Source organism: Manacus candei, unplaced genomic scaffold, assembly GCF_025592945.1.
Source record: "Manacus candei isolate 608988 ecotype Guabito, Panama unplaced genomic scaffold, ASM2559294v1 h1tg000002l, whole genome shotgun sequence".
Lineage (NCBI taxonomy): Eukaryota > Metazoa > Chordata > Aves > Passeriformes > Pipridae > Manacus > Manacus candei.
In genome coordinates, this window is record NW_026138050.1 from 9570014 (window position 1) to 9589903 (window position 19890).

At 39.3% G+C, this 19890-nt stretch overlaps 1 protein-coding gene across 5 annotated transcripts in view; it reads right to left on the bottom strand.

Annotated features, from left to right (window-relative positions):
* Positions 1–7185: 7185 nt before the first annotated feature.
* CPPED1 (calcineurin like phosphoesterase domain containing 1) overlaps positions 7186–19890 on the bottom strand; it is a 40567-nt gene continuing 27862 nt past the window's right edge. For all 5 annotated transcript variants that reach the window (XM_051811644.1, XM_051811555.1, XM_051811381.1 and 2 more), the window contains one exon: positions 7186–8230. In XM_051811644.1, coding sequence (XP_051667604.1) covers positions 7998–8230 — 233 coding nt within the window. In that variant the 3' untranslated portion in view covers positions 7186–7997. The remainder of the gene's footprint in view (positions 8231–19890) is intronic.

Consider the following 19890-nt stretch of genomic DNA (forward strand, 5'->3'; position numbering starts at 1 on the left):
CCCTTCTTTTTGCTTCTGTATTGAGCCCCTGAATGTGGAGAGCTGGCTGGACAATTCCCCTATTTCTGAGCAGAGGTCTTAATTTAAAATAACGTTACTGAATCTAAGTTGTCACCATTAGTGTCCCAATTCACAGGAGTCTTCTGGAAACTTGGCTTGCCCTGTTCCCTCTGTGATGCTTCAGTGTCTCTTACCATAAGGAATCCTATGCACAGTTGGATGCTCTGTTAAGTTTCTGCAGTGAAAACACTGGGCATAATTTAGTTTTCTGGTAGTATTAAAGTAATGAGCCAAAGCTGAGCATAAATGTGAAGAAAAGGTTGTGCGAGTTCCCCAGCTGAGAAATAAATGGTACTGATGGATGAGCTCTGTATTTGCTGGGGTTTTATTGTGTTAAACTGTGCAGTTTCCAAGGTTTTTTTTCTTTTAGCTTGATGACTCTTATTAACTGAGAGACTTCATAATGAAGCCTTTCCCCCCCACCCACCTGGCAAACACTGATGTGCATGTTTTTTAAAAAAAGAGTAGCTATAATTTGTTTAGGTGAAGTGTTTCCTATGGTCTTGTGTCAGGCTACTCCAATATTTTCCTACAGAGAACACAGTTCACGTCTAAAGCCACAGATGGGCTGACTGGTCAGTGCAGAATAATGAAGAGGGTAAGAAGAGATTTATTTCTCTTAAAATATGTTAAATTAAATATTCATTAAAATTAAAAATGGATTGTATTTTCCAAATAATTCCCTTTAAGTATGTTTTTATAATAAGCAGTGACATTCAGCAGTTAGTCAGTGGTGTGTTGTAAGTACCAACACTACTACTCACACAACACTACTCTCTACTACTGTGAGTGAACTTTTTAAATATTATGCTGAACAATTCTGAGCACTGCCATCAAACATCAGTTTGATCCCTGCCTCATTAACAGACCCTGACTTAAGATGTCATTCATTCAGGTTCATGGGAGGAATAATTAAATATCCTTTGTGTGGTGGTAGTTGAAATGGTGAGAAACCAGGAGTGAGCTGAGTGGGAAGCTCGGTGAGAATTTCCACAGCACCTGGCAGGTGAAGGTTGGCACTGAGTATGTGCTTGGAGCTCTATTTCTGCTCATCTTTGAGGCAGAATGTGCCTGTGGCCAGTGCAGAATGAGAGAAGCCCTCAGTAGTAATGCAAAGGAATTATCTCCCCAGGAGAAATGGGGATCTTTCCATTGTAAAGAGATAATTTTACAGCGAGGAAATCCTTGGGTTGAACAACCCATTTCTCAAGCTAAAGGGCCCAACTAATTCCAATACTGGCTTTAACTTTACTTAAAAATCATGAGGTAACTTCTGTCCTCTGCAGTGGCCGTGGTTAACTGAGATCTGGTTGCAGAGCTGAGTCTGAACATCTGTCAGATCTCTGAGTGTGTCTTAACTACGTTGTCTGGTTTACAGCCAACTCCAGTTTCTGTGCTCAGCCTCTGCCAGGCTATGTCCTAGTTTCTAAACAGTATCTTCACTATGTTTCAGTCCCCAGGGGCAGTAGCTACACCAGATTTAATTAAAACTGGGAATGCTAATCAGCAGGTCTTCCTGTAACTGTGAGATCTCACACTGTCCCGAAGTTAAGTGGCTTTTGCCTTCTAATATTGTGGGAAATATTGAAATAATGCTCCTGGGCCACAGATCCCAGAGCCTGCAGTGCCAACATTCTTTACACCTGAAACTTTGGAATAGCAGGAAGTTCATTTGGGGATAGTGTGTCTTCAAACACCTCAGTGCAGGGGTTGCACAACAATTCTGTAAGGCTTTTACTAATGAATATGTGTGAGGAAGACAAAAAGAACCTTGAGTAACTTAATGCCCTTCTCTGCAGTGAATTAGATGACATTATGTGTTACAGCAGATCCTGTTTCAAGGGCTGGAGACCTTGACTGGGCAGTGCCCAAACCAGGGCAGGGCACCTCTGTGGCCCTCATGGCCTTCTTCCAGGGTGTGTGCTGTACAGAGGGAAGCAGAAGCACCTTCAAAAGCTAGGAAATAGGAAAATGTCCTGAAGCACAGCAGTTACAACTGATAGTTGAAGTCAACAAGGTGAAGAATTATTTACTTTGCTGCTTTAAAGAAAAAGGAGGGGGCTGAGGAAGAGGGAGTAGAGTGGAAATACTAACCAGCAAATGTAAATGCTTAAATTTGCATTGCTATAATGTTGTCTAAGAGTATGGAAATTTCAAGGGTTTTACTTTACCTCCACAGGAAGTTTTGTGTTTATATTTTAATTTCTGGGAACCCAAGGGCAAAGCAAAGCAATTAAAATGTTGAAGACTTAAAAATAAACTTCAGAAGCTTCAAGTAAAATACCTTTAGCTGATTAGTTGTACAATGCATCTTTAATGAGAAATAAATGAGGATTGCATTGTTTCTTTGGATAAGAAGAGGCATTAGATATCTGCACTGATAATAGAGGGCTTAGAAATAATCTAACTCAATGAGCTGCTTTTCTAGAAGAAAAATAGGAAACTTCTACACAGCCTAATGCACAGATAAGAAAAACAGTGAAACAATAAATTTGTGAAGGTCCCTTCAGTATTTACTGGAGGTGAATTTTAACATAGTCCTGTCACTTTTTTTGATCTGTTTGGTAAGTATCCATGTTTCTCTGTTTTTGTCAAACTGTTAGTTTGTCTTGAAGTCTGATTTTAATGCAAACTAATTTATATTAAAAGTGCAGGCAGTAAAATTTAGAATTAATTTTGAATGATCACATGTAAACCACTACGTCCTGTATTTACCCACAGCAAACAAAATTTTAACAAAAACAGGCTTCAGAAAGAGACTTTACAAAATATTCTTCACAGTTATCCATCATGGTAGTGTATCAAAAAAAAAAGGGAATATGAAAAGTCCTTTGATTGGGAAGATTGGCAGCATTTGTGATTTTAAATCAATTGAATTTTCAATATGCATTTATTGTCCGGGTTAAATTGCTGCACAGTAAAAAGGAGTGCTGCTCTCTGAGCAATAATTGGTGTATTTCAACTCTCAAATTGGGTCACAGTTAACAGACAGCACGCTCTGTTATTGCTCTTTCTCTTTCCTTGCTTTCTTGGAGAAGTGATTGAAGCTGTAATCATTCTTGCATTGAGGCAGTGTGCTGATAAAAACCAATATTTTTCATGAATTATAGATCCTCTTCCTTACTCCTGTTTTTGATGGTATTGTATTGTAGAACAACTTAAAGAACAATGTAGAAATCTGCAGTCTGAACAAAATATGCTGAAATGCACTGAGTGAAGACAGCAATCCCAGTTATTGCTGGAGTTTATCTTTGGTAATGAACACTTCACCTTCTGTATGGGACTAAAATAAAGTGGAATTATTAATCTTACACCATTCTACAGTCATCATATCCCTAAACATGCTTTTTAATCAAAATAGAAGGACTAAGAATGGAGGGGGAGACAATACTGCTCTGCAAAGCTCGTGTGCTACGTCACGTTGTATCTCAAATTGCTCCAACAATTCCATAGGTTGGGTAGAGCTTTGGAGACAGTCAGAGCTGTTCCCCTGGAGTGTGTGCACACTCAGAAGGGTGTGGAGGGATCTGTGGAGCTGTAAGGATCCTTGCCCTGGTCTGAACAGTGACCATCAGGGCAGTTGGGAACTTGGCTCTGTGGTTTATGTGAGTGTACAATATTAACCAGTGTTTATGTTGTTAACAGTGAACATTTGTTGATGTTGAGTTGCTGGGAGTATCTGTTTGACAAATGCCACAGGCAGAGAAGCAAATGGTCTGCAGGAGCACCCCATGCACCTAAAGAGTGCCAGCAGAGGATGGTGCCAACTTCAGCTGAGGAGGATGGCCAGCAGCACGTCCTGAGCTGCTTCCCAGTTCAGCCTCATTTCTCACCCACCTCTTCATGTTCTGGTTCTGTGGGGTGACAGCTCAGGCCCTGACCTGTTGAATTCTGCCCTAACCTGTCTGCACTGAGTCTCACCCATCCTCTCTTAGATTTAATGTATGAGGTAAGGCCACAGGTGTGTGAGAGTCTCAAGGGGATGCTGACAGAGGACACAGAGTGAGGAGCTCCACAGATGTGGAGTACAGGTATGATGATTGTATCAGCTCCTGACCTGCTCCTGTTGTAGTAAATGGCTGGAATGACACCTGGTGGGAATGGGGACTCCTTTCTGCAGCTTGGAAAAAAATGGAAGAAAAAGAGGCAAAGGGAGTGGTGATGGTAGGGAAGATGCCCCATCCCATCTCTGTTGCACTCTCACTGTGAAGAGAGAGTGGAAATTAATTGCCAGACCAGTGGAGGGCTGCACATCAGCTTTTATACAGCTGAAGCAAAGGGGGGGGGCTCCACCTCCTCCTCATTGGCTATGACAGACCAAGACAGAATTAATAAAAGGGTAAGACTAAGTTCAGCTCAGGCTTTGTAAAAAAAACCAAAATTGTTTTTGTGCTGTGTGTTCTGTCAGCAGCCTCTTGGCTTCCGTGCTTGCAGTGAACTGGAGGACCCACATTCTCCTGGGGTAATATTATCTTTGTCTCACGTGCATCCAAATCCAAGCCACTGCTTTCCTGCCTGGTGTGCTGTTGACACATTATTCAGCAAATCTCTGGGCAGGCAGGTTGGCTTGTGAAGGGCTCTGATCTTGGTTCATTAGAGCACTATGAGATACCTTCCTGTACTGCTGTGCTTTCTTTATATGGAGAAGAGTGAGAAAGATTTGAATATACACAGATAATGCCATTACCAGTTAATTTAAAAGGCCAAATTGTGTTTTTTAACAATGCTATACCTTTCTAAGCAATGTTCAAGAAAGACAGGGATATATTTACAAGACAGATCTTCCAATTTCTGGCTACCCAAAAGTGAAATAATACCACTATAAATTTAAATAGGACGAGGCTTTAATGGGTCTCCTAGAGAAAAAAATAAGGTGTTTATTAGTAGAAATGTACTAAACTACCTGCATTTGACAAAGTGCTAATGGAGGAAATTACTTGTAGAGAAACAAATGAAAATGTCAATTAAAAAAAAGTAATGGCTCTCTGAGTTGTGGGCTGTGGTTATGGGTTTTTTTCTTTTTTTTAGAGCAGTGCTGGGTATGTTTTTGTATCGCTTGAAAAGGTTTTAATTTGTCTCTGTTGCCTTAGTTCTGTCTGTATTCGTGGGGGTTTTCTGCCCCCCCTTCCCCCTTCTGTATCTGCTGCTGCTTAGCTGTACTTCATTTGGACTGGAGGCTCATTTAACATTCTGGTCTAATGCTCTTTCTCTATTATATATTTTACTTTTGCAATTTATTTAGGGGGCATTTTCCAATGAAATTGTGTCCAAGAGCACAGTGCCTGCATTTATCAGCTTTGACTCACATAATCTTCTGCCTGAGTAACAATTAATAAACCCCCTTTATGTCAGGGACAATGGGATTAGAATGGGTGCAAACTACTCATGACGCCTCCCTCCCTAATAAAAGGAACTAATTTTAAGTGCCAAAACAGATAATCCAAAGAACTTTTCCAAAGAAGCCCTACAAATCTGTCATGGTTTGCCCTCCTTGCTGTGAGCCTGCTGCTGGCTCTGTGAAGCTGCCAGCAGCCATCCCAAGCTGCTGTTGGAATGAACTTCCCTGTGGTGGCTGTGGGAGCTGCCATGTGGCTGTTTGCCTCCTCAGAGGCCCGTGTTGGGCCCTACATAGCTGGCCTTGGAAAGCTTTCCTCTATTAGCTCTTTGTAGTAGATGTCTCTTATTTGCCTAAGGAATTTGCCCATCAGCTGGATGTTATTTTGGTAGTGGCAGCAAACAGTGCACTCAAGTCTTACTGACTTTTTGGAAAGGTTCAGAAGCAGTGTGTTCTTCAATTTGTTGCTTACAAATCAAGACTTCTCTCAAAGACTTTGTTTTTAGTCATTTGCCTCATGCTTCTACCTCAGAGTGTACTTAATTATGCAGTATTTGGTTACTTTCACAGGTTGCTCTGGTGTTCTAATATGAATTTTCCACATTTAATAATAGTCATCAAGGTTTATTTCATCCTTTTAGAGGCCTAAAAGAAATCCCAATGAGTTGTGGTCACTGGATTTTTCTCTTCTCTGCCCAGCCTCGAGTCTACTCCCTTGCTCTCTGTTTCACCAGCACTTGGAACTTCCAGTGACATCTTGCTTTAAGGTCAGTCATAAGCTGACACTGACAGAGTTTCAATTACCAACCCTGCTGGACATACGAAAATAATGTCCTCAGCATCAAAAGATGGTTTTAAAAATTATAACTAGGGTCTCCATGGGTGAATTGTTTCATAATTTAACATATGTTATTTTTCTTGGCATAAACAACATGAGGCATGGTGACAACAAGGACCTCTGCCATTTCAAATTAGCTAAGGTATCAGTATTAATTCTACATTAGCTAATTACCCTAAAAAAGTGATGCAACAGAATTTGTCATTTATGCTGGTAAAAAAGCATTCCTAGTTTATTTTTTAAGTCTTTACTTCACACAGGAATGTCCAGCCACACACCATGGTTAAAAATCCTTCCCCTGACTGTACTATATGAACAGTGAAAACATTCTCTTATTTTCCATGTGGTTCTCCTGAAAATGAGACTATGAAAACATTCAACTAAGTGAAACCAGGTGCAGAATAAAAGCAAAATAATTTTGTTTTTCTCTGAATCAAACATTCCCTGTGCTCAGGTTGCTGTCCTGGGACCCCAGTCCCCCTCTGGCCCTGTCCAGCTGCAGGTACAGCCCCTCCCCTGGTGCAAGGCAATGCTACAGAGGTGATTTCACAATCTCAGGAGTCCCACAAATCAGGCTTGAAGGAGCCTCTGAGATAAACTGTTGTGACTAAAATGTAATTAAACTGACTCTTCAGCACAGCATTTCATACCTCTCACCGTATTTAAATACCTGTAATACCCTCTAGGGAACATTCTTGTATGTGAGTATGCATAAAACCTGCTAGAATGCACCACTGCTCAGGCAGCACAAGTATTGTTCAGTGTGTTCCTCCTCTTCAGGTGCCACAGCTGCACCAGCTCTAATTCCAGATAACCTATAGCATGGACTGTAATGTGTTCAACTAAATACTTCAAAAATAAAAACAGGGATGAGTTACTCACATGAAGATTTTTTTTTTTAAACAAATCACATACACTTGCTAAAAAAAGAGGTGGATTGCAGCACATAAACTTCTTTTACAGAATTTATTTTTAATGTCTTATTCCAGTGAAGAAAATATATTTTTTAGGGTTTTCAATATTCTCTAATACTACAGGAAGGCACTCTACATTGCATGTGGAAATCAATGCTCTCCTCTTGTCTACGACTCAACAAAATGACTTCTGACAACAGTATTCTGTACAGAACATTCTCCCCATGCAATTATTCCAACTTCTGTAAAAAGAATATATGCTAATTGAATGGTAGTTAAATTTCAAAATGAAAATAGTTGTTTCACATTTAGTTGCTGTCAGTGGCATGTCTGTAGTAGCCTCATTTATAGACTTTTCGTTGTATAAAACTATATAACAGAAACTATAGAACTATGTAACATTATATGAAACCTTATAATGGATATAACAGAACCCCAAGCTGTGACTGCAAACCAGAATGTGTTTGTTCTCCTACTGCTGCTGGCTCCAAAGAGCTAGGAAATAAAGCCTGGGAAATGGGGGAAAATCTGACACGGAGGAAACATGGAATGATCCGGAGATTGCTTAAAGTCAGTGGGAGTCTGCTGATTTCAAACCTTTTTGAGATGAAGATTCTCAGAGCAGTACTTTTCAATGACACATCACCATATTAGCTCTGCTCTTCTTCCATGTTCCTCACAGGTCTCATTTTCAAAAAGAAAAACACGTCAACAACTTTCTTGTTATTGGGGACAACAAATTGAGAGCTGTTCTGGGACACGGTGCAGTCAGGAATCTGTATTTTAGCTTGGGGAAACTTCATGAAACTGTTTATATTTATCTAATATGGAAAACCCCCTTTGATACAGCTTACTTTTGCTTAGCAAGCACATCCAGCAGCTCTTTCTCTATGCCTTGGCTGCTCAGTTCATTTAAACTGTAATATCTGTGAACCAGCTTTTCCTCTGTGACCACCACCACTCGAAGCCCGTGAGTGTCTTCTCCCAGCTGACATCCTATAGCTGATGAAACCACCATTTCCAGTCCTTTGTAGGACCCTCCAGCATTCCTGTGGTAATGCCCAGCAAATACAGCTTTAATGCCTGTTAAAAAAAAAAGGCAGAGAGAGCGTGTATTGGGTTAGCAGTTTACAGGTGTCACGTTTACCTTCATTCCTTACATGCAGCATTAAATTAAAACTAAACTGTTTACCTGAACTTGCATTTTGAACAAATAATTAGTAAACAGAAGTAAATAATTCTAATAGTAATAAATAATTAGTAAAACTTCATTCTGCTCCACCACCTCTGTTTAGGGTTACTGGACTTAGACTTCTTTATGCTCACTGCAAGGTGTGTTTGTCATCTCACCACTCCTTTGGCTAGAGAGAAGGAACAGTTCAGAGGCAGCAGATTAAAATTAGGTACCTGCCTAAAGAATGATGCTACTCAAACATGAATTAAAAGGCAAGGATAGTGGAGCTGTATTTGTCAATTAACATGAAGAAGATTCACTAAGGAGAGTTTACCCAAGGCCAGTGACCTTAAGAAAAAGGGCAAGACAAATAAAAAACACACATGAGAAGGTAAGTTGTAATCTTTGCTCAAGACAGATGGAACAGAGCCAGGTACATCAAAGAAATCTAATAAAGCAGAAGAGTTATAAGAAGAGGGCAAGAAAGATGAGAGCAGCCAGGAAAGGCTGACACCTGCAAGAAGAGTCCAGCTCAGAATGACAGGAATTAACATTTATCCAGTATGGGGTACAAACAAGGCAGGTTTATTCTGATTCCCTCTGTATTTTTAATGACTAAAGGCTGTTCTGTCCTTTTGAAAAAAAAAAAAAAAAACAGATTACTTCTATTTTGGACTGTACTGGAGTAAAAAAATCACTCCCGTTATAAACATGAAAGTAATACATTTGATCTGTGGCAGGAGACAACAATATGCTATTCAGAAAATTTCTGGGTAGGTCTCATGCAAGTACCATCCCATCTTGGTCAGTGGGAGCAGAAAAGCTAAATGACAAGCAGAAGCAGGTAAAGAGGACACCCATAATTCATATTTAAGGCTTTATAATGTATTTTGAAATGCTTGACTGAATCATTGATTAGCCAAAAGAATGTTTAAAGAAGTCCAACCATTCTTCCCCTTCTTTCAGAACATGATTTTTTTACAAAAAATCTGCAAATGCTGTCTGATTTTATCCGACTCCTAACGATCCACGTGCCAGGTCTACATTCCTCCCATCCTCCTCAGTAGCCATGGCATTTTTGCAGAACTTCTGAAACAATCTGACATTAAATGAATCGTGTCATTGTCACCTCCAAACCAGTAATTTCTTCTTTTTTTTCTTCCCTCTTGCAAACACTCTCTACTCACTGCTCACTGCCCTGAATGGCCTTTTGGATTGTCCTTGCAAGTCCAATTCATGCTACCAAACAGATTAAAGAAAAAGTCATTGTGTTGCTAAGTACTTGCCTTTCCTGTCAAAGTTTGCAAACCCATAGGCAGCAGAGTTGGGAATCGAGCTTCTTCCCCAAGAGAGAACATTCTGTCATGACAGAGCTTTTCATTTCCAGCTGATGCCAAATTCCTTCACCACTGAGCCTTTCTGTGCACTAGCCATAGATGCAGCTGAGCATCACAGTCAACAGCATTCACAGTTTGGTAAAAAAATATTCACCAGCTTTCCTGCCAATTTAAGGTAGTGCAGAATTTATTTTGCATGAAAACGTGGAGGTAGGATAAATAGCTAATTTTACAAACAGGATTTGGGATTATGTTTTGGCATGCTTAGTGTAAAATCCTTGGATTTCAGACTCTCACAGCTTCCTGAAATTGCATTTAATCCTATTTTATACTGTTGTGAAACAGAAAAATTACTGGACCAGATGGCTGAAAACACTGGAAATTCTGTTGTTTATCATCAAGTGCAAAACATTTAAATTAATTTTACATTTTGTTACAGAAAGTGTTTAGAGCTGGTGTTGATTTATGACACTATTAAATGACAATTCAAACATTTTTAAACACCTCTAAAGGACTTAGGTGTAATTTCTCTACTGAAATACAATAGGTTGTGTGCTCCTCGAGCAAAAGACACTTGATGGTTCCACATAAAGCCTCTGAAAATGTATCAATTTAATACTGAGCGATTCCAAATCCCACTAAGTATTCCCTGAAAACCATGACAGAATGATGAGCAAGCCTATAGTGATACCCAGGGATGGACACTGTGATGACAACCCCAAACTTCATTGGTTACTGCTCATGTATTCCAGCAATCTGCCACTCCATGCTTAGCACAAAATGTATCACCTGCTTAGTCCTGTTCAAGTGGTGGGCCAGAGGGGGCAATCTGTCAGATACCACAACCTTAAATGACATTTAGAAAAATAAAAAGCCAGCAACAACTGATTTTGCCTTCAGACAGCAGGTATTTTATAAGATAGCAGAGGCAATTTAAAGCCGGAGAGCTGTAATGAGGAAAACTGTAACTTCACATGGAAATCCTTATTTCTCTAGCCAGAAAAACCTTCCATGCTTTCTTCTGCAGCAGATTTAGACCTCTTTCACAGTGAATAAATGAAAAGCAAAGTAGGTGAACCCATCTTAAGACAGCTGTCTAACATCAATTCTTTGCTTTTGTGGGAGTTAGCGAAGACTGATATAAAATATATAAACTAGGCTCAAAGTATAGTTAAAAATTAAGCAGCTTGGAAAGCAAAATATAAATTATTCTGCTGTGTGCCTGGGAAGAGCTACACAGGCTTTCATATTTCAAAATCCAAACCCTTTTCAAATAGCAAATGAGTCAAGGTGGAAAACAGAGAATGAGTCATTGTATTGTCCTTCTCAGCTACAACTTGTCTGTTACCCTATTTTAGAGTATCAGTGCTAATTATCCCTGCTCGTGTAACCTACTCATCTCTCTGTTGAGGGACTTCCACTGCAAGGGAGGCAGCAGAACAACTCTGGGAGCTGCTCTGACTCAGCTGCAGGAACCCAACAAAACTGGGGAGGACTTTTTAAATCTCGGGACAAACTCAATTAGAAAACCTCAACAGGCAATGGTGGAGTACAATGGGCTGTGACACAAGGGGCTCTTTGATGAGATTCTGTGCTTTCCAGGTTATTATTTGGGCCCTTAAAATCATAATGCAACAAACATGCTTTACAAGTGATGCTGCAGTCACTTTGAGATGCTCAACTGCTACCACGTTACAGGTAATAACAGTGACTGTTTGATAACCTTCTCAGTATTTTCCACTTCTTCTGCAGGCAAGCAAAACCACTTTAATCTATGAAAAAGTTAGGAAAAAGTAACAATCATAAATGCATAGTGAGGTGCAAACCCATATGACACTCTTTTAGTCACAGAAATAAGTACTTTGCAAGGGAATTAAGTACTGTCCTTTTACTGGAAGGATCCATGTCCTAAAGTAACATCATCCCACCATTCAGAGAATTTAACCTTCAGGTTTAAAAGAGGAAAAGAAGCCAAGACTTTATGTCATCATATATGTAAATCAAGCCCTGACTAAGAGCAATTAGAAGGCCAGAGGATACAAAAGTAATAAAGCATTTTTAGTTATGCTAAAATAAAATAAATTCCGCTTTCGGAGAATTCAAGGGAATATTTTGACAAACCCACCCTAGACAGAGACAGACACTAGGGAAAAAGTTTGTCCCACCAATCATGCACCTTTTTTTTCTTCTCTGGGAAATACCACAGCTTCACTACAATGCCACTGAACATCTGCCTACAGAGAGGAAGGTGTTTTGGTGAGTTGTAAGCAATGCAACACAATAGCTGAGACCAGCAAGGATGTGATTTAAAACTTCTTTTATCTCCTGGTGGCCGTGGGAGACAGACTCTGCCTAAACAAGCTGGTGTTTATGGTACTGTTCATCCAAATCCCTCATTTTAGCATATGGATGTTATTCAGATCCCAACTGCACCACACAGGTGTTCAGTGCTGGAAAGCCCTTGTGGATCCAGCTGCCTCTGCTGGAATTCAGTGTCTGCTTTAGAAACCTCCCGGGGTAAATTCTGCCCAGACCAGAATTTTCAGGTCCCCTATTTCCAGTGCTCGTGTTAGTTCTTGTTATTGTTGGTGTGTTACATCCTAAACAAAGAAACAAACAGGTCACTGTTGGGTATTAATAGAAGTCTCACTGATGTGTTTTGTCTGCAGCAGCACATTTCTGTTCACTCAACTGTATCCCACTCACTTTTGTTAGTTAGCACAAGAAGGAAATCTGAACCAGTCAATGCAATAATTCTAAGATGACAAACAGGCAATTTACTTTGCTCTTGCTTTTGATCTTTAACATAAAAGGAATCTTAGAGATGTATGCACTCAAATTTAATTTATTCATTTCAGATGTTTTTCAGAAGTAATACTGTCAAGTTGCTAGCAACACCCCCCTTTCTTTCCCCAAACTCTGAAGAAAGAAGAGTGTCCTGGCTGGCCCCATTTTTATGGCCCCCTTTAATGTATCCTCAAGTCAGTTAAATGCATCCTGCTATACACTAAAAGACACAGTCCCCTCCCACTACAAAAGAAAAAATAAAAGTAGAGCTGTGATTTAATTCCTGGTCTCTTAAACAGCAGCCGGGAAAAGGATTGATATAAAAGCTGCATGAAATACTAAAAAATGTCCAAAGAATGGCACCTTCACAGGCATTTCATTATTTGTTTTTTTATGAAATACATAGTGATTTGAATTTAAATGTGACTGGAGGTTTCACAGTATCCATTAATTAAAAAAAAAAGCAGGATCCATTACTGCAAGACATTGTTCATACCTAATGGATTACTCATTAAAGAAAAATGGATTAAAATCAGAATAAAGAACTGTGCAGTTACTCTAAAAGAAAAGCAAGCAAAATAATCCACATGTGCTGTCTCTGTGATCATCACCTCACATCAGATGCACCACAAACCGACATGGGACTATGGAGAACCTGCTTGGGAAGAAAGGTCTGAACTGCCAAATGAATTTTTGCTCAGAAAGGACTGGAAGGCAGAGATGCAGGAGGGCTCCACCCAGTGCCTGGCACCAGGGCTTGCTCTGACTGTTCTTGGATCATGAAAACACCCAAACCCAACGAGCTTCAGGCCTGCCTACCAAACATGAGGTTTATGAAACAATCAATATGCAAAAAAAAGTCAGTGTCTTTGCAAAAAAAGGTTTAAATACAGGAATTGATTCTGATTTTAGTCATCAAAAGCTGTCCTCCTGCCATGTAATTTACCATCATTTTCTGATCAAGCACAAAATGTCCTTCTTAGTTCTCATCTGACAAAGCTGAATCTGAAAGACAAAAAGATTTACCTTTTCCAAAGATTGGATCATAACTCCTTTTTTCTGATGGAATAATCCATCCCTACTAAAGAACAAAATACCTATTTTGGTTCAAGTTCTGTGACCCCTGAGCAGCCTATTTGGCACAAATAATTCATGACATAACAACCAACCAAACCACGGACAGTCACCTGAGGAGATGGAACACTTACACATGTTGATAAGCCTTGGAGTCCTCACCAGCTACACCATGAAATGAGTTAATAAACACTTTGGTTTTATGGTAATTCACAGCCTGCACTGTGGCTTTGGCAAGGCAAGAGGTAAGTGCTGGGGAGAGGGATTCACATCTCATATAGTTCAGCTGCTACCTTTGATGCTTCCTGGATGTTCTTTCATAAGCAGAGTCTTTAAAGTACAAATCAATTTTAAGAAAATTTCAAACAAAATTCATCTTTTAATTTGGATACCTTTTCCCAAGTCAAAACCACGATGTGAACACTTTGCTCATGGTTTCTACTGCAGACATTTCTCAACAGGAAATTCAAAACCACCTCTGAAGACTTTCCTCCCCCCTCTCATTTCCAGAGTCTGCTTTCTAAATCCAGCTCACCATGTAAGTCATTACAGGAGCTTTGGCAAGCTCTTGTTGATTTTCATCTTCCTTAGTTTAACACTTCTGGTAAGTTGAACAATTTTTACCAGCATTTCCTGTCTTCTCTTTTTCTCTGGCTTCTCTCTTGCAGCTTTGTGACCCACACCAGTACACTGTCTTAAAACCTGCTTTTCTTACAGAGTGGTTGTAAGAGGGAGTTAAACTGACTCCGTGGCCTAGCAGGGGAAGATGTCTACACAATTATCAATGATAATACACAAGTATCAGATTTGCTCTGGATGCTTCATGGAGAAGACTGAAACAGAAAGGGATGACCAAGGCTCAGGAGCAACTGCCTCTGTACAACCATCACATCCTCCCAGACTGCAGCAGCTCTGATTTAAGAGATGATTCTCTGTAACTGGCCATCCCACAGCACTTCTGAGCTCCCAAGCAACCCAAGGCAGAGCAACATTCTCAGGGAAACTGAGGCCTAAATGAACTATTCACCACCCTTTTTCAGGCCTGGAGATAATGAAAAAGAAGGGAAGAAACCTTAGCTTCCCCAGTTGTTAGCATGCTTTTGATCTTATTTCTGACAAGAACCAGATGAGAAAACAGTTCATTACATGGAAAGAAACTACAACTGAATCTCATGCAGAAGGCAGTTGGTCTGTTAGCAGGAGAAGCTGAAGTTATTTTACAGAATTTTAAGTGCAGCATCTTCTTTGTACAAATTGTCATTTACCACCCTTCTGTGGCACCAGGGAAAAGGGTGATTTGGACATAACTGCACTGTAAGAGAACAAAGGCATTTAGCTGTGTCTCCTGGATAATTCCCCTGAGAGTGGTAACATCCCACTCTTAGCTTATTGTGCAGCTGCAGTCCCCTAATTCCCAGACTTCTGGTACTCTACTGTTGGTTTCCATAGAGTAGAAAAATGTAAGGACATGGAAGACTGGGCATGTTTTCAACTCAGTTTGGGGCAGGAAAGAAAGGGGACTATGGCCTGCCTTCTCTATATGGACCAACATACAGCCACATCCTTTTAATTAGTGTTTTGACCAGCCTTTCTCTTTAAGGAGTAGTTAAGTCATTATAAAATATCTCTGTTATAAACATGAAATGCTAACCAAATCATCTTTTTCCTTTATTAAGGTATATTCCATAACAATGCAACAGTAAGATTTTGTGAAATATATCTCTTTTCCTAACTTGAAAAATTTGATGTTTCCTAGTTTAACTCAAGAAATACAGCTCGAGCCCCAGACTCTAGGGAAATCTAGTTGCAATGATTACAGAAATCCAAATAAGTTAAAACAGGATGGAAAATAATGTACCCATGTTTAACCTGAAATATAATAAAAAATAATGAAGAAACATGCACCTAGAAAACAATTTTTCTCACACAATCAGATGCTATTGGGCTGGAACTGAGACTTGAACTAGTTTAAATTCCAGGGGTGTCTGACTCCAGTTTCTGTAACTACACTTACTTCCATGGCTTGAATCCAAACCCCCCTGAATTCAGAAGTTGTTTTCCAGCTCTAGTTCCTAATGTACAAAATCCATTTCTGAGGCAGGTTTGCTGGGTTCAGGTTTGCTGGACTGGCCTTGCCTCGGCTGGAAATCAAACTGCTCAACCCAGCACCATGGACAGTGTAAAAATATAGGAAGAAAATTACCACTATAAAAATAAACCAAAGAAAAGCAAGCAGATTTTCCAAATTAGGAGGAGAATGCCTGGAATAATCAGCGTAGGCAATCAGTAGCATGCTTTATTTAGACTGAGCCTTCAATTAAATAAATGCTTTTCTCAGCAAAAGCAAATGAGACTGTAAAAGAAGGAGAAGGCTAAATTAGTGCAATATGAATGACATAATAAATATGTAATGGGTACAGTACAGACCTTGCTTCTCTTCCCATGCACTCGGTAGAGAATTTTGGGAAAAAAAGTGGTTCTGACTGAGCAGTGAAATTTATCACATGGGTCAGATTATCACCCTTTAAGTGCTGATTAATGAACTATTTTTTACAGTAATGGCAGACAGGAATCCATGTTCACTGCATTTCATTCACAGACTGATGGCCCTCCATCCAGACTGCAGGGGAAGTTCAAAGCAAACAAAAGGAGGCATTCCTCAAAGAGCTGTGAAACATGAAACTCCCTCCCATAGACCTTTGTGAAAGCAGTTTTCACAGATCAACTGATCAAATCTATAGAGTAATCACTAAATTGCACTATATTGGTAACATTAATATGATGCAGTAAGTCCCTGAAAGAAAAATTGTTGGAGGTGGGAAGAGGACTTGAAAGAAATACCTTTATTATGCACTTTTCTGTCCTGTGCTCTTCACAAGGATTTGGGGTCGTCATTCTGGTCTAATTACTCTGCTTTTATGTTAGCTGTTCAAGTTTAATGATAAAATGAGATTTTAAATAGAATTATGTTTATCCAAAAATCACAGATTCACTACACAAACCTCTTGCTCAATCAAGGACTGAAGAAAGAGGATATACAAGAAAAAGCTGATCCTGTATGTATTTGTCCCTAGAACTGCAGGAGAGAGAGAGAGGAGCAGCAGTAGAGCCAAAATGGAAGCAAGAGGAGGAGAAGCAGTTCTGTAAAGAAATAAAATTGTATTGAGTGAAAAACCTGAATGTTATCAACACTCTTGTGCCCTTTCATCGTTTTCATAGACAGGAGAACAAAGTAAGTATCCAGGCACAGGGAGATGCTACTATGAGATATGTGTGTACACCCACACACATGGAAGAGTAGATGGGTATTTTTTAAAAGGCAGTGTTTCTGGCAAATACAACCATTTAAGTCACATGGATAAATTGATCTTGAACATTCTCCCTAGAGTATCAGACACAAACTGGCTTCTCTTTCTTCCTTTCACTTGCAGCATACAGCTGCTGTCTGAAGTGCTGAACAATGTGCTCAGTTCAAGAGTAATACCTGCTCTCAGAACAATTTTGCTCTCCAAAATGATGCTCTTTCAGCTTCCCTACAAGAGCCCACATTAACCATTGGCATTTTTTTGCTGTGCCTTTTTTCTCCCCTGGGCACGTGGTTTACCTCATCTTTTCAAGACTCCAGTGCTACAAACTGAATGATAATATTTAGTAGTCTTTGAAAACAAAATCTCTTGAGTGGAATAGAATTGATTTTATCTCACTGCAATTTGAGAGTGCTCCCATCACCTCATCTGCTGAGCAGGTGCTGCAGCAGCAAACAAAGATGTGAAAGCATCAGTCACAGCACTGCTACCAGAACTGCTCAGTGCTCAGGCACTTCTCAGACCTGTTATCCAAAAAAAAAAAACAAAACAGCAGTTTCCCACCAGTGGAGCTCCAGTAGTAGGAAATAGTCCCACTGGTCAGTGTTGCATCAGCAGTTTGATGCAGCTGGTGGTCAGTGGGTCTGGGTAAGTGGGAGACAAGATATGATTTTACAAAGTATATCTATGTCAAAAGTATCTTTAGATAGGACAATACTAAACAGAGCTATACAGAAGAGGATTTTAGTGTCACTTGTTTTTCCTGTATAATCAGAGGAAAAACAACAGGCACAGCCAGAGGGTGATTCCACATCACCTAATTAGAGCACTGGTCTAAATCACCCTTTTGAGGTGCTGTCTGGAGAAGGTCACCCTGTCTTTCAAGTCAGGTTTTGTGGATGCCTCTTGTGACCTTTCAGTGGAATTTACTTCCTGGTTTTGCTACTTTTTCCATTTGAAAGTGAAGCTTTCTCAGAGACCTGACACAAACCCCAAAGAATGCTCTGGATTGCTGTGTGCCCTAAGGATCAAAAAGAAGTTTTAGACCAGTGGATAAAACTGATTTAAAAAAATTTATCCCCGAAAAAATATTACTTAATGACTTAATGTCCTTACAGAGGATATGCATTTTGTACTTACTGCTGAATTTCTGAAAAAACCCCAGCTATGCCTACATGTATCTAGATTACATCACTATACCTGAGGAATGGTCCTAAAACCCGCTGTTCTCACATAGTGATGTAGAAAATAACGAATTTGGTCACTCGACCTGTACCAAAAAGAGCATAACTGCAACACTGAAAGAGGTTGATCTAAATTACTGAAGTTGAGAGTCTTTAAATTATCTTAAACACTGACACATAAGCACTGAGATTACTCACTCAGTGCATGGGCTTTGCCAAAATCAAGGTCTCAATGGCAGGAAGAAGAAAATATTACTCCCCTGTCAACTTTGATTACACAACAAAGAAAATAATGAAACATAGCATATGTTGTCTGGTAAATTTTAGAAACAACAGCTTTCAGCACTCCATGCTTTAACTTTGTGCTCAAATATATCTCAGCTGTGGATGTTCTTCTTCCTTTAACACTGCTCTCCTGTCACAACATTTCTAAGAGGAGAATGTAGATATCACACTCTTTTAATGAGTAAAGGTGTTAGAATTACAGCACCTACAGTGACAAATATAATAAAAAAACATGCCATTTAATAAAGTTAGGTTGTTATTTTTGCCCCTATGGACATATTAAGTATTTTTAACCACATCTGAAAAATTGCTTTGAAGACATTTGGATGACTATAAAACTTTTAATTAAGAGAAGTTGAAGACTGCAGGGAATTTCCTTCTGTATTTTCTACCTATTGTCTAGTGATTCTATTCTGGATGCAAAATCTCTCAGCTAGACAGACCACCTATACTCTTCATCTAACTTTGAAACAAAAAGTCTTTTTCCAACTTTGTTGGTGAAAAACCAGCTATTAATTTAGGTTTTATTCAACAGAGCTCTTAAACAAGTTCAGACATTTGCTTAAATGTTCTAGTTCATTTGGGCCATTAAGAACATCTATTACTATATTGTATTAAGTAATGTAAGTAATGTTCAGCATGTCAGTGATGGTTCTCAGGACAAAAAGTCTTTAAAAGATTGTCTACAGCTCACCAAAAATACCCATCCTTTTCAGGTCATAGAAAAAAATCTTTAACATCCTAAGAAGATTTTACTGGAATGAGATATGTAAGAACAAGCAGGTCTTCTATTACATAAACTGCTTAATTTGAAAGCTAAAATGTTTATCAAAGACACACGACATGCAGACCACCAGACATGTGGCTAGACTACTACCACTTCTTTATTTTCCCTACAATGTTCTGAGGAAACCTATTTCTATCAGCACTGTAAAGTCCTTGAGAGCTGAATATGCATTTCATGCAGCAGGCGAGTGACTCCAGCAGATCTTACAGCTCAGAACGTCAGGTCAGCTCTTTCACAGTTCCTGCACACAGGTTTTTTTCTGCACTTACCTTCTGCATGTGGAGAAGAAAGAGCTTTGACAACTCAGGCTAAACTTGCAGAAGTTATACAAATAGACTTTCACAAACGTATCTTCACTTAAATGATAAACTCTGCCTTCAACTGAGTTGGTTTTCACAGTGACCAAAAAGACATTTTCAAGGACAGTCCCTGGTACAATGCATTTAAAGAAAAATTGGGCTACTAGGATTTCTTAGACATGCAGCTTACAAGTATGGCTTAACTTTGCATAGTAGTAATGCATATTTACAAGTGCCAGATTTTCAATTTATAAATATTTATCATAAGGACATGATTTTATCTTTAATTAGCCCAACTGTTAAGGACACTTCTAATGTGAGAAATGTAATTCAGTATTTCGTACCAGATGTAGCCTCTACAGCTAGTCTTTTATCTCTGCTTGTAATGAGCAGATACTTAAACCAAAACCATTATGTAATCTGTAAGAGATTAGAAGAGAATAACTACAGATGATATGGGTTTTGAATTTCATATCAGAATTTCCTGAAGTTGCATACTCACTTTAAAGCA